At 45.1% G+C, this 13,644-nt stretch overlaps 2 protein-coding genes across 7 annotated transcripts in view; one reads left to right on the top strand and one right to left on the bottom strand.

The window, feature by feature from the left end:
• Positions 1–8,177, bottom strand: part of NEDD8 (neural precursor cell expressed, developmentally down-regulated 8) — a 15,754-nt gene extending 7,577 nt beyond the window's left edge. For both annotated transcript variants that reach the window (XR_001000527.1, XM_011930758.1), the window contains exon 1: positions 8,043–8,177. Coding sequence is in view for 1 of the 2 variants with exons in the window: in XM_011930758.1 (XP_011786148.1) it covers positions 8,043–8,060 (18 nt within the window). In the remaining variant the exon portion in view is untranslated. The remainder of the gene's footprint in view (positions 1–8,042) is intronic.
• The window catches only part of GMPR2 (guanosine monophosphate reductase 2), a 7,360-nt gene continuing 1,851 nt past the window's right edge, over positions 8,136–13,644 (top strand). The window contains exons 1-8 of one of the 5 annotated variants that reach the window (XM_011930763.1): positions 8,136–8,637; positions 9,010–9,131; positions 9,270–9,389; positions 11,524–11,607; positions 11,754–11,927; positions 12,844–12,925; positions 13,016–13,122; positions 13,572–13,614. In XM_011930763.1, the coding sequence (XP_011786153.1) occupies positions 9,045–9,131; positions 9,270–9,389; positions 11,524–11,607; positions 11,754–11,927; positions 12,844–12,925; positions 13,016–13,122; positions 13,572–13,614 (697 nt within the window). In that variant the 5' untranslated portion in view covers positions 8,136–8,637; positions 9,010–9,044. Of the gene's footprint in view, positions 8,638–8,661; positions 9,132–9,269; positions 9,390–11,523; positions 11,608–11,753; positions 11,928–12,843; positions 12,926–13,015; positions 13,123–13,571; positions 13,615–13,644 lie in introns of those variants that run through there. The other 4 variants (XM_011930762.1, XM_011930761.1, XM_011930764.1 and 1 more) reach the window with 4 other exon arrangements.

The raw sequence follows: 13,644 nt of genomic DNA, 5'->3' as shown, positions 1-13,644 counted from the left end.
CCACCACGCCCAGCCTGTTTTTTTTTTTTTTAATTTTAGTTAATTAATTAATTTATTTATTTATTGAGATGGGGTCTTGCTCTGTGTTCCAGGCTGGAACACAGTGGAGTAATCATGGCTCACTGCAGCCTCCAGCTCCTGGGCTCAAAGTATCCTCCCACCTCAGCATTCTGAATAGCTGGGACTATAATAAGTACACACCACCATGCCTGGCTAATTTTTTTCTTTTTGAGACAGGGTCTCACTCTGTCACCCAGACTGGAGTGCTGTGGCATGATCTTGGCTCACCGCAACCTCCGCCTCCCAGGCTCAAGCGATTCTCCTGCCTCAGCCTCCCAAGTAGCTGGGATTACAGCCGCATGCCACTACACCTGGCTAATTTTTGTATTTTTAGTAGAGATGGGGTTTTACCATGTTGGCCACGCAAACTCCTGACCTCAAATGATCTACCCACCTCGGCCTCCCAAAGTGTTGGGATTACAGGTGTGAGCCACCATGCCTGGCCTGAAAATTGTTTTGTAGAGATGGGGTCTCGAAATGTTATCCACTCTGGTCTCAAACTTCTGGCCTCAAGTGATCTTCCCACCTCAGCCTCCTAACTCACTGGAATTACAGGTATGAACCACTGTACCCAGCTAAGTTTCAGTTTTTAAATTTAATTAAAATCAAGTACAATCAAAATTTCAATTCTTCAGTCTCTCTAGTTACATTTCAAGTGCTCAATAGCCAAATGTGGCTAATGGCTACCATTTTGGACACTTTTCAAATATTCCAGCTAATATATGAAGCAACAAGAATATTACAGCATTCCTAGTTTGTAACCCCCAATGAAACAATGGATGTAGGAAATGACTGATATCACAGAAAACAAAACAATGTGATGGAAGTACATACCACATCACCACCTATGAATTCGTCTCACATATGAACATACAAAGACTAATCAAGCCTCTAGATCTAATTACCAGATGACAGGAAATACCAAGGAAAGAGGAATATGTTAAAAGACAACACGGGGGCCCGTAGCAGTGTCTCATGCCTGTAATCCCAGCAATTTGGGAGGCCGAGGTGGGCGGGTCGCTTGAGGCCAGGAATTTGAGACCAGCCTGGCCAACATGGCGAAACCCCATCTCTATGAAAAATACAAAAATTAGTCAGGCATGGTGGTGCACACCTGTAGTCCCAGCTACTCAAGAGGCTGAGGCACGAGAATACAAGAATCGCTTGAACCCTGGAGGCAGATAAGTTGATGCAGTGAGCCAAGATTGCACTGGTGCACTCCAGACTGGGTGACAGAGCAAGAGTCGTCTCAAAAAAAAGAAAAAAAGAAAAACATGGGAATGTAATCAGCAAAAATTCAAACTGCAGGAAACTCTAGTTTACTCAACAAGGAAAAAATGGGAAAAAGGAGAATCTACAGATTTAAAGAAACTTAAAAACACATAAACCAATGGCAATGTATGGATCTTAACTGGATCCAGATTCAAACTGTTAATAAAAAAAAGAGAGACAATAGGGTAATTTGATGATAGTAAGCATTCAGTTAAATTTTTAGATGTAATAATTTATGGTTATGTTAGAAAAAAGCTTCTCTTTTACAGATAAACACTGAAACATGTGTGAATAACATATGCTATGCTATCTGGAATTTGCTTTAAAAAAACCAGGTAAAAGGAGTTGGTGAGTTTAAATTAAATAAGATTGACTATGAGATGATAATTTTTGAAGGTGGATGAAGGGTGCATACACCCTTCTCTTTCCTGATGTATGTGTTTGAAATTGTCCATAAAGTTGTTTTAAAATAATTGAACAATTTTAGAAGATATTCTTGATACATCACACCACAACCTGACAATACATTCAATGCTATTTAAACAAGTATAAGATGAGCCTAGGCCAGGCGCGGGGGCTCACGCCTGTAATCCCAGCACTTTGGGAGGCCAAGGCGGGCAGACTACCTGAGGTCTGGAGTTCGAGGTCAGCCTGGTTAACATGATGAAACCTCGTCTCTACTAAAAATACAAAAAGAATTAGCTGGGTGTGGTGGCACGCACCTGTAATCCCAGCTACGCAGGAGGCTGAGGAGGAGAACTGCTTGAAACCAGGAGGTGGAGGTTGCAGTGAGCTGGGATCACGCCACTGCACTCCAGCCTGGGTGACATGAGACTCCATCTCAAAAAACAAAACAAAACAAAGATGAACCTAAACCTAACATACTGCCCTAGGCACTGGAGGAGATACAAAAGAAATGTGATCCAGCCTTGCCAACAATCTTTATCAAGCAAAGATGTACAACTAAGAAACAATTAGACATAAAATTAATAGAATAAGGCTGTATACAAGGAAGTTCTGGCCGGGCACAGTGGCTCACGCTTATAATCTCAGCACTTTGGGAGGCTGAGGCAGGTGGATCACTTGGGGTCAGGAGATCGACACTAGCATGGCCAACATGGGGAAACCCTGTCTCTACCAAAAATACAAAAACTTAGCTAGGCATGGTGGACACTTGAACGAAGGTGGAGGTTGCAGTGAGCCGAGATCGTTCCACCGCACTCCAGCCTGGGCGACAGAGGGAGACTCTGTCTCAAAAAAAAAAAAAAAAATTAAAAATTAAAAACAAATCAAAACAAAACAAAAGGAAGTGCTATATTGTCCAAACACAAGGGGCAATGACAAAGTGCTATGGTGAATGAAAATCAATGTTAATCAATTTAAGCCTTGAATGAGATAACATTATATAACACTATATATAGTGTCTTAATTTATATTATATAACATTATAACACTATAAGAGCCAAAATAAAAATGAATGACATCAGCATTTTTATGGTGCTACAAGGGTACCAGTTAGTAAGGGTACAGAGGAACTGGAATGCTCATACGCTGCAGGTGGGAATATAAAATGGTACAACCCCTTAGTTTCTTTATAAAGTTACATGTATCTACCACATGACCTAGTAATTTCACTCTTAGGTGTTTATCCAAAGGACATAAAAACACATGTTCACAAAAAGACTTGTGTAACAATGTTCATAGAAGCCTTATTCATAATAGCCAGAAACTGGAGATAACTCAAACACCCATCAACAGCAAAATGGATAAACAAATTATGATATAATCCGTCCAATGGAATACTATTCAGTATAGAAGGAATAAACCACAGATTACAATAGACATTACGCAGAATGAAACAAGCCAGATACAAAAATTGTACATTGAATACTTCCATTTATATACAGTTCTAAAACAAGCAAAACTAATCTATGAAACTCTTGAGGGGTAGGGATACAAATGTTTAGATTTTGTAATTACATCAACTTATGCTTATTAACTTATGTTAAAAACTCACTGAACTAAACCCTTAAGAACTGTGCATTTTATTGTATGTTAAAAAACATGAATGAGAAAACTAGTTCACATAGTAAAGACAATTGCCAAATTAATCTACAATGAGGAAATCAATGAAGGATCTGGGTTTTGGGAGTAATATAATGCAAAAGCTCAAGGAAGACCTGCACATTATGGTTTTGTACATCACATCTTGGTTTAGACTACACTTTAGAGGGGATATGATGGTAGGAAAACCTGGTTGGAAGTATTACAGAGAAATAAAGATACAAATGAGTAAGACCCCAGACCAGAATGAGGGTAATGGAAATGGAAACAGAGGCTTTAAGTGAAAAATTAGGTCCTATAAAAGGACCATGTAATTTTAAATGACTCTAAAGAATTGTATTCCAGATACCTGAGTGACTGATGGGATTAATAAATGAGATGGGTATTGGGATATGGCTTATGACAGAAGATGATGCATTTAATTTTAGAACCAGAGAGACAAGGTAACAAGATTTAAATCGGGAAGAATTTAATTGTAAAATCTTACAGAAAAATATGGAAGTCAGCTACACAGAGACAGCAGTTGAAAATGAATTATTCGGCTGGGCACGGTGGCTCATGCCTGTAATCCCAGCACTTCGGGAGGCCAAGGCAGGTGGATCACTTGAGCTCAGGAGTTCAAGACCAGCCTGGGCAACATGGTGAAATGCCCTCTCTACTAAAAATAAAGAAAATCAGCCAGGTGTGGTGGCATGTACCTGTAGTCCCAGCAACTTGGAAGGCTGAGCTGGGAGCATCCCTTGAGCCTGGGAGGTGGAGGTTGCAGGGAGCCGAGACGATGCCACTGCACTCCAGCCTGGGTGACAGAGTGAGACTGTCTCAAAACAAAAACAAAATGAGGCCAGACGCAGTGGCTCACACCTGTAATCCCAGCACTTCAGGAGGCCGAGGTGGGTGGATCACCTGAGGTCAGGCATTCAAGACCAGCCTGGCAAACATGGCCAAACCCCGTCTCTACTAAAATATAAAAGTTAACTGGGTGTGGTGGTGGGCACCTGTAGTCCCAGCTACTTGGGAGGCTGAGGCAGGAGCATCGCTTGTGAGGCAGAGGTTGCAGTGAGCCGAGATCACGCCACTGTACTCCAGCCTGAGCGGCAAAGTGAGACTCCATCTCAAAAAAAAGAAGAAAGAATAATTCAAAAAGGGGTCCGACATGGTAGCTCACAGCTGTAATTCCAGCACTTTAGGAGGATGAGGTGGGAAGATCACTTGACCCCAGGAGTTTTAGACCAGCCTGGGCAATACAATGAGACTCCATCTCTACAAAAAAATAAAACAATTGGCTGGGTATGGTGGTGGTACATGCCTGTAGTCCCAACTACTCAGGAGGCTCAGATGAGAGGATTGCTTGGGCCTGAGAGGTCGAGGCTGCAGTAAGCTGTGATGGCACCACTGCACCCTAAGCCTGGGCGACAGAGTGAGAACCTGTCTCAAACAAGCAAACAAAAAAACGGAACTATAATAAAAAGATGTCACTTACATGGTAATTAACAGCTATCTCTTTTTTTTCTCTTTTAAATTAATATTTTCCTCAGATGAGATTAACAGCTATCTCATGTATAACTGCTTTCCTATGTATTTAATAAAGAAATGCAACAAACAAGAGGGGATGGGGGAGGGGGGAGATAGAGATGGGGCACAGAGGCCTGTTTGAAGGCAGAAGGGTAAATGTTGTAGGAAAGAAGACCGGCAATTTTAGAGAAGTACCACATAAATATGAATTAAAAGAAAAAATCTAGAATCTTGCTATTCAAAGTGTAGTTCTCAGACATTCAATATCACCTGGGAGCTTGTGAGAAATGCAAAAACCTGTGCCCCATCCTAGACCCACAGAACCATAATCAGCATTTTAGCAAGACCACAGGTGATAGATAGGATATTGTATTTTCTTTTCAAGCTTCCATATACGGCATTGAGTTTTTTGTTCAGTTTTTTTTTTTTTTTGAGACAGAGTCTCACTCTGTTGCCCAGGCTGGAGTGCAATAGCACAGTCTTGGCTCACTGCAACCTCTGCCTCCCAGGTTCAAGCAATTCTCCTGCCTCAGCCTGTCGAGTGGCTGGGACTACAGGCACGTACCACCACACCCGGCTAATTTTTGTATTTTTAGTAGAGACGGGGTTTCACCATGTTGCCCAGGCTGTTCTCAAACTCCTGACCTCATGATCCGCTCGCCTCAGCCTCCCAAAGTGCTGGGATTACAAGCATGAACCACTATGCCCAGCCTTTCAAACAGTATTTTTTAAACTGCAGGTCGTCTCAACCCATCAGTGAATTATCAAGTCAACTTAGAATTGAAAGTTTGAGAGCATATCACAAATAGCAAAGTTTTTGTGTCTCTATGGGTTGTGACATAAAATTTCTTAGTGTGGGGTGAAATTTTCAAAAAGTATACAAAACACTCAACATTAGTAACTTAACTTCTTTGGACCTAGTGGACATGAGAATCCATATGCATTGAAAAGCCAATAAAAGTATTCAATAGGCCGGGCGCGGTGGCTCATGCCTGTAATCCCAACACTTTGGGAGGCCAAGGCAAGTGGATCACCAGGTCCAGAGATCGATACCATCCTGGCCAACATGGTGAAACTCCGTCTCTACTAAAAATACAAAATTAGCTGGGGGTGGTGGCATGCCCTGTAGTCCCAGCTACTCAAGAAGCTGAGGCAGGAGAATCGCTCGAACCCGGGAGGCGGAGGTTGCAGTGAGCTGAGATCGCGCCACTGCACTCCAGCCTGGTGACAGAGTGAGACCCCGTCTCAAAAAAAAAAAAAGTATTCAACAGTGTTTCTCAAGATTTTGACAGTGATTCATACTAAAAAATAATATGAACTAGTAACACCCACTGCGTAATATACATATAAAATAAAATAAAAAATTTCAGGCCTGGCAACGAGATTCTGTCTCAAAAAAAAAAAAAATTAACAAAACAATATCCTTACCTAGCACTATACTGATGCTTCCTATTTTCTCCCCTCTCCTTCTTTTTTTTGGGGGGGAGGATGGGGGAGACGGAGTTTCGCTCTTGTCGCCCAGGCTGTAGTGCAATAGCGCCATCTCAGCTCACTGCAAACTCCGCCTGCAGGTTCAAGCGATTCTTTTGCCTTAGCCTCCAGAGTAGCTGGGATTATAGGCGCCCACCACCAGGCCGGGCTAATTTTTGTACTGTTAGTAGGTGGGGTTTCACCATGTTGGCCAGGCTGGTCTTGAACTCCTGACCTTAGGTGATCCACCCACCTCGGCCTCCCAAAGTGCTGGGATTACAGCCATGAGCCACTGCGCCTGGCCTTTTTTTTCAGGCAGGGTCTGGAGTGCAGTGGTGCCATCACTGCTCACCGCGGCTTCAATATTCCAGGATCAATCAATCCTCCCATCTCAGCCTCCCGAATAGCTGGGCCTACAGGCATGCGCCCAGACCCTTGGCTAATTTTTTGTATTTATTGTAGAGACAGGGTTTCGCCATGTTGCCCAGGATGGTCTCGAACTCCTGGGCTCAAGGGATCGGGCCCGCCTTGGTCTTCCAAAGTGCTGGGATTACAGGAGTGAGCCACCGTGCCCAGCCTATTTTCTCTTTTTAATGGTGCCAGTGACCCATTCACCTATTAAACTGATGTTACGACTCTTACATAGGTCGCTACTCAACGTTAAAAAAAAATCATCATTAATAGACTATTTTAATACTTGACCTCAAATCTTAGCTAAGAAGTAGTTTGGAAGGACGGGGGAAGAGAAGGTTAAGAATGACTATTCTGCACGGTAAACATGCTAAGAAGGTGATGAAATAATGATAGATTTACTTAGCTACAAAAAGGCCAAACTAGCATTAGACTTCATCACTTGTCAGCAGTTTTTTTTGGGGGGGGGGGCGGGGGGGATCTCTGTCTGACTGAAGGCACAAAAGAGGAAACAGCAGACAGGACTAATGAAGGCTGCAATTTGGTGAAGAACCACCACGGGAGTTGAGAGATGCAGATGAAGGAAACCATGGCTAGTACCAAGAACTAGGGCAGCGGTAACTAACCTGCCTCAGCCAAGGAAGTGAGGCTGGTCCAGGATGCCAGGCTCAGAAAGGCAGATGCTGACTGAACACATTCCCCGCTTTGGTTCCTGTAGGACGGGTGAGATACCACACCTTGGCAACCACCAGTAAAGGCTCATAGTCTAGCCCCTGGGAGGCCCCGGTTTCCCCGGGCTAACGTTTTAGGGCTGTGCTCGGAGGTGACCTACGTTAGGGACTGGGAGAAACAGGTACCCTGGGAATGAAGAATGGAGAGCAGCGCTTATTCCAAGAATCTGAGAGACAAGGGAGTCAAGCCGCTGCTAGGCCTTCTCTATGACTGCGGGGGTTCGAATACAGTGAGACCCGACAAAAGCGACCCCATTCTGGGTGACAGTACAGTACTGGCAAAAAAGCAGGGATGGCAAAAGACCCCAGGGTCGTCAGGTGGGACCTGGGCCCCGCGCTCTCAAAGCCCTTCTGCGTCCCCCTATTTCCCACCACTTTCCCACCACCCCTCGCGCGGAGCCCTGAGGCAGTAAGCGTCCTCCAGGCTGGGGAAAGGCGTGGTTTTCCTTCCCCACGTCTCCCGTAAGGCACGGTTGCCAGCCCAGTACTACTGCGTCTTGGCAAGGCTGGAGGTGCTCCCACCTTCACTTTAATTAGCATCTTCTTTCCAGTTTGGGGCTGCACACGGATAAATTGCTGCTCCTACCGCTCCGGTCGCCGCTGCAGCTCTCCAGCACTCTGCCTGCAAGGGCCACTTCTGCTTCCGGGTCACTGTCTGGCCCCACCCCACCCCCCCTTTCCACAGGGTTCCGGAAAGGCTCGGGAGTGCTCCCGCGTTTCGGTTCAGTGACGTCGTAAATTAAAATGAGGCATCCAGTTTAGCTACAGCAGAGATGACGACTCTGCGATTCTGAGTCCCTAGCGAGCCCGGGCTAGCGAAAAGTGGGGGCAGAACGAACTACAACTCCCATCGTGCCAGGGGGCGGTCTCGCCCGTTTTCCCCTAGGAGTTGTAGTCTAACCCCTCCTTGGATCCAACAGCAACCTCAGTGCGTGAACTCTGTTACCCAGAAGGCCTCGCCCGGCCGCCACCGAAGCTAGAATTCGTCGGCTAGTAGTTCTCGCCGGCTACTAGAGGAACCTGTTGGTGTGGCCAGAAGGCTCAGCGGGATTGCAGAGGTTAGTTGCTAAGCAAGGTGGTCTTTGGTCAACTGCCGCCTGGACCAAGGCAACAGGAAGTGAGTACCCCTATTCCGGAAACTAGTTATGAACCCTCCCCGCCCCCCCGTCGCCAACACTCCTTCGTCCCCCTAGGTTAGCCTCTTGCCCCATTGCTTTTTGCAGGGGTGGAAGAAGGAAGTGTAGCGGGGTAAGGAATGCACCGTCAGGGTCTCTCACAACCCTTTCCCAGCTCTTCTCCTCAACAAACAGTACCTGGGATGGAGCCCTAGGATAATCGCAGCCACGGGATGGGTCGAGGCGACAGGCCTCAGGGACCACACTTCGGCCTTTGCCCGACCTTCCACAGCTTAAGCGAGGAGAACCCGCCAGCCGTAACAGGGCGTTAAAGCCCAGGGGAAGATTGGTCCTTATGACTTCCTGCCTTCCAGCCCTCAGATTCATCGCTACCCCGAGGCTAAGCGCCATGCCACATATTGACAACGATGTGAAACTAGACTTCAAGGATGTCCTTTTGAGGCCCAAACGCAGTACCCTTAAGTCTCGAAGTGAGGTGAGCAAGCTTCTCTACATGCTGTTTCTTGACCCCACGCTCCCGATGGGCCACAACCAAGAAAGATGCCTGTCCTTGTCCTAATATGGTACGTTTTGTGGATTAATGAAATGCTCAATTTCCTGTTCATATCTGTAGGTGGATCTCACAAGATCCTTTTCATTTCGGAACTCAAAGCTGACATACACTGGGGTTCCCATCATTGCTGCCAACATGGATACTGTGGGCACCTTTGAGATGGCCAAGGTTCTCTGTAAGGTAGGGCTTTCCTCATGCCCATCCCTATTGGTGTCCAGTTAGCCCAGCTGACTGCAGAGGTGTTTGCATCCCCACGCCCATGCCCAGTCAGCTCTCTGGCCGTTAGCAGTCAGGATGCTCTGATTTACGGGTTTTTCCACTACTAAAGTCCCTTTTTCCGGTAAGTTCAAAAGGCTCTCTGAATTAGTGAGATTCAAAGCTAAGTTTTGCTCCCATATTTCTGATATATGAACAGAATTTTCCCTTTTGTCCTGTGTAGCAGTTTGTACACCTTGCCAACTTTTCCCACCACCCAGGTCACCCCCTCCCAGTCACATGCATCCCTTCAGTTACACGATTGTCCACATTAAGCTTTCACTGTCTTAGTCCAGAAACTACAGTTTAAGCATTCAAAAATCCTAACTAGAAGATCCTATAGAAGCAGCTTATTAATTTTCTTTAATAAGAATTCATTAATAAAATAATACTTCTGCCATTCTTTTTTTTTTTAATCTTCCTCTTCTTTAAGTCCTAGGTTCCTGGGAGTTTCTGGGATGTGCCCCAAATGGGATGTGTTTTTCTTATATACAAGTTGTTCACTTTGAAATGGAAGATGCTGCTCCTGTCAGTACTATTACCTGCCTCTATACTTGTTGCTGAGAAGGTAGAGAGTTATCTGGGCACTCTGAGAACATGCACTCTGCTGTTTGATCCATGTAGCCCTGGTTGATGAATTCTTCTACTGTTTGTGGCTCCATTAGTCTTAAGGACTTCATATCCTTTTTTCTATTTTTAATTGCTATGTCTTTGTGGAATGTCTTGTCATTTCTTTGAGGTTGATAGTTATGCAGTTTTGTTTTTACTTTATTTGTATTGCCATTCAGTAACTGCTTAGGAATCTTGCTGTTGCCCACTGTCCATCTGCCCTGACCAGTAGAATTCAGAAATGGTGACTCTGACTGCAGAGTTAAAAGACATGCTGTAATACATGAACCTTTTTGGTGACTGTCTTGATGCTTTATGTGGAGCCTGGCTTTCAGTACTGCTGATGAGAGATAAATCAGGTTTTAGAGATAAGAGCTAAGTCTCACTGTAATAAAAAGGTTGGATGAAAGCAAACATCTTTTTTTAAGCTTGGTATGTAATCTGATGTGCTCATCATGCCACACTGTGCCAGTATATCTCCAACGTCTGCCGACTTCCTATCCTATAGTGACTTTTCTTTGCTTATCAGTATGTTGATGATAGAATGTTTGTTGAGAAAGCAGAATTTGATACCAGCTTTAGCTAGACAGTGTTGATCTCTTGAGTACATATGTAGAGCACTTGTTTGTTGCTAGCTAATACATGACTTCCTTGTGTTTCTTGACAGTTGCAAGATTTGTGCTGTTTCAGCCAACTGCCGTCTCTTGTCTGTTTGCATGTAGACATGTAAAGCACAAACACCAGCATTCACAATGGCCTTTGAATGGCTTTCTCACAGTATTGGGATATTGTTTGCAATTTGTTGAGCTAGAGAATATGAGCTTGATGAGTCATTATATTTTTGAACTTTATTAAAATGGACTGAATGAAACAGATTTTTTAGCTTGATCCATGTCTCCAACTAGGAAATTTGTCCTTTTTTCCACTAGAGACGGAGACAGGATAGGGTATCCCCTTATCAGCTCTTATCAACCTTAAGCCATTACCTTTGGTGAGCATCCAGACCTACTGAATTACTGCTGGTAAATGAACAAGGACATAACCAAAAATAGTTTAGTACTAGGTTACCTTAGGAGGAGGGGCTGAGTCAGTGCAGAGAAACACAGGTTTCATCCAGCCTCTTCATGGTTCTTTCATGTCTGCTGTCTGTCCCACTGCACCAGCAGCTTGTCAGCTTTTAAGTCGGAAGCAGTGAATGTCCTGGCAGATGAAATCCAACCCAGATCACTCAGTACTTTGGTGGGAAATCTGACAAGTACTAGCTTATGGTAAAAAGCCCTACTGGTATTTGTAGAGAGAAGAAAGGTTGAACTCAAATCCCAGCTCCATCTGACTTCTTCGACTTGTTTCCTCCCCAACTTCAATCTTGTCCTCCCTCAGATAGAATAGGTTTCTAGAAAAAAAGACCTTAAAGTTTTCTCCCATTGATGCTTCTTTGTCTTCTCCCCAGTTCTCTCTCTTCACTGCTGTCCATAAGCATTACAGCCTTGATCAGTGGCAAGAGTTTGCTGGCCAGAATCCTGACTGTCTTGAGGTAACACTGGGCATACCCTGTTCCCTTCCTTATCCCAGTTTTTCAGCAATTATATTTTATCTTTCTGGGGACCAACCCTCACCACTGAGCCACTGGCTGCCCACCAGATCATCTCTGATATGCCAATGGCTCTGTTTCTCCCACAGCATCTGGCTGCCAGCTCAGGCACAGGCTCTTCTGACTTTGAGCAGCTGGAACAGATCCTGGAAGCTATTCCCCAGGTGAAGTATATATGCCTGGATGTGGCAAATGGCTACTCTGAACACTTCGTTGAATTTGTAAAAGATGTACGGAAGCGCTTCCCCCAGCACACCATCATGGTATGTTTCTATTATAGTCGGTACCTTTTTATCCTTTCACTTTCCTGCCACTCCGTTTTGCTACATCAGTCCATTTCTCCTCTGCTGCATTATGATATTCCTAGTCCATTTAATCGTGATACTGGATGATTATCCATAGTTCTAAGCTGAAAATGTCTATTTGGTCAGTGTAGTATGTCTGACCCTTGGTTCATAGTCTTTGTAAATCTAGTGTCCCTGATGTCACTCACCAAACCATGATGGAACATCTGTGCACTGTACATACCTGTGGTACACAGACATCTGCCCACTGAAATGGACACATACTACAATCACATAAAAGGGGTCACATGAACAATGATTTATTTTTTTTACAAGCTTATAAGAGTGGCCCTCATTTTCTTCACAGCATTGAGGGATGTGTCTACTGACCATCCAAAGCCAATACAACTGGTCAAATGGGTCTTTAGCCTTCCCTGAAGCCAGACAGGTTCTATGACAGAATGGCTTAAGGACAGTATATGTTTGGGTCTCTTGAGGAAGGGGAGCTAAATCTACTGTAAATCAGATGTGAGCCTGGTCCAATAGTTTCCTTTGCCTCACTGAATTCTCCTCCATGCCACTTCATGTGTCCCTGCCGATCATAGCACCTTGTTGCCTTAGAAAAGTGCATCATGGACCTCGGCTTTACCCTAGGTTTAATGGTAACATTGGCCACTCACCCCCTACCTTGGCTTGGTGTTGGGGGAATGGGTAGGGAGCAGGGTTCTCTGAAGTGGCTAGTGTAAAAGCCCTCAGAGGGCCCAGTAGAGGGGACCTAGGTATCCTTTCTTTTTAATAATGTTGGAAAGTCACGTTCCACACATACTGTATGTGACAATACATGACCTCCTGTTTCTCGCCTTAAGGATGCTGTATTTCAATTGCTCTGTCTCAGGCAGGGAATGTGGTAACAGGAGAGATGGTAGAAGAGCTAATCCTTTCTGGGGCTGACATCATCAAAGTGGGAATTGGGCCAGGTAAGCTGGTTCATTGGGGCCACTGGCTACCCCTTCAGTGGCAAACACCTGTGGAGCACGTCATTCTCAACCTTGTCATGTTCTTCCTAGGCTCTGTGTGTACTACTCGGAGGAAAACTGGAGTGGGTTATCCACAGCTCAGTGCAGTAATGGAGTGTGCAGATGCTGCTCATGGCCTCAAAGGCCACATCATTTCAGTAAGGCTCAAGGGCAGGGTAGGGTATGAGCTGGGTTTCTGCAGGGTATGGAGGTGGCAGACATGGATTAGAATTCCTGGATTTGGCCGGGCACGGTGGCTCACGCCTGTAATCCCAGCACTTTGGGAGGCTGAGACAAGCAGATCATGAGGTCAGGAGATCGAGACCATACTGGCTAACATGGTGAAACCCCGTCTCTACTAAAAATGCAAAAGAGTTAGCCGAGCATGTTGGCAGGCACCTGTACTCCCAGCTACTCGGGAGGCTGAGGCAGAAGAATGGCATGAACCTGGGAGGAGGAGCTTGCAGTGAGCCGAGATCCTGCAACTGCACTCCAGCCTGGGCGACGGAGTTTTCCCGGGTTCTTGTTGGCTTTGAGTTAGGCTGTTGGGACATCGCTGAGGGCTTCGGAAATCCATGTTGTGTTCATAGTGCTCCTTACTTTGCAGGATGGAGGTTGCAGCTGTCCTGGGGATGTGGCCAAGGCTTTTGGTAAGAAGTTTGAGGGCACAGAAGGATGAT

This window comes from Colobus angolensis, unplaced genomic scaffold, assembly GCF_000951035.1.
Source record: "Colobus angolensis palliatus isolate OR3802 unplaced genomic scaffold, Cang.pa_1.0 Scaffold88, whole genome shotgun sequence".
In the NCBI taxonomy this organism is placed as follows: Eukaryota; Metazoa; Chordata; class Mammalia; order Primates; family Cercopithecidae; genus Colobus; species Colobus angolensis.
The sequence above is the reverse complement of the archived record's forward strand: the minus strand, read 5'-3'. Positions and strand labels throughout refer to the sequence as shown.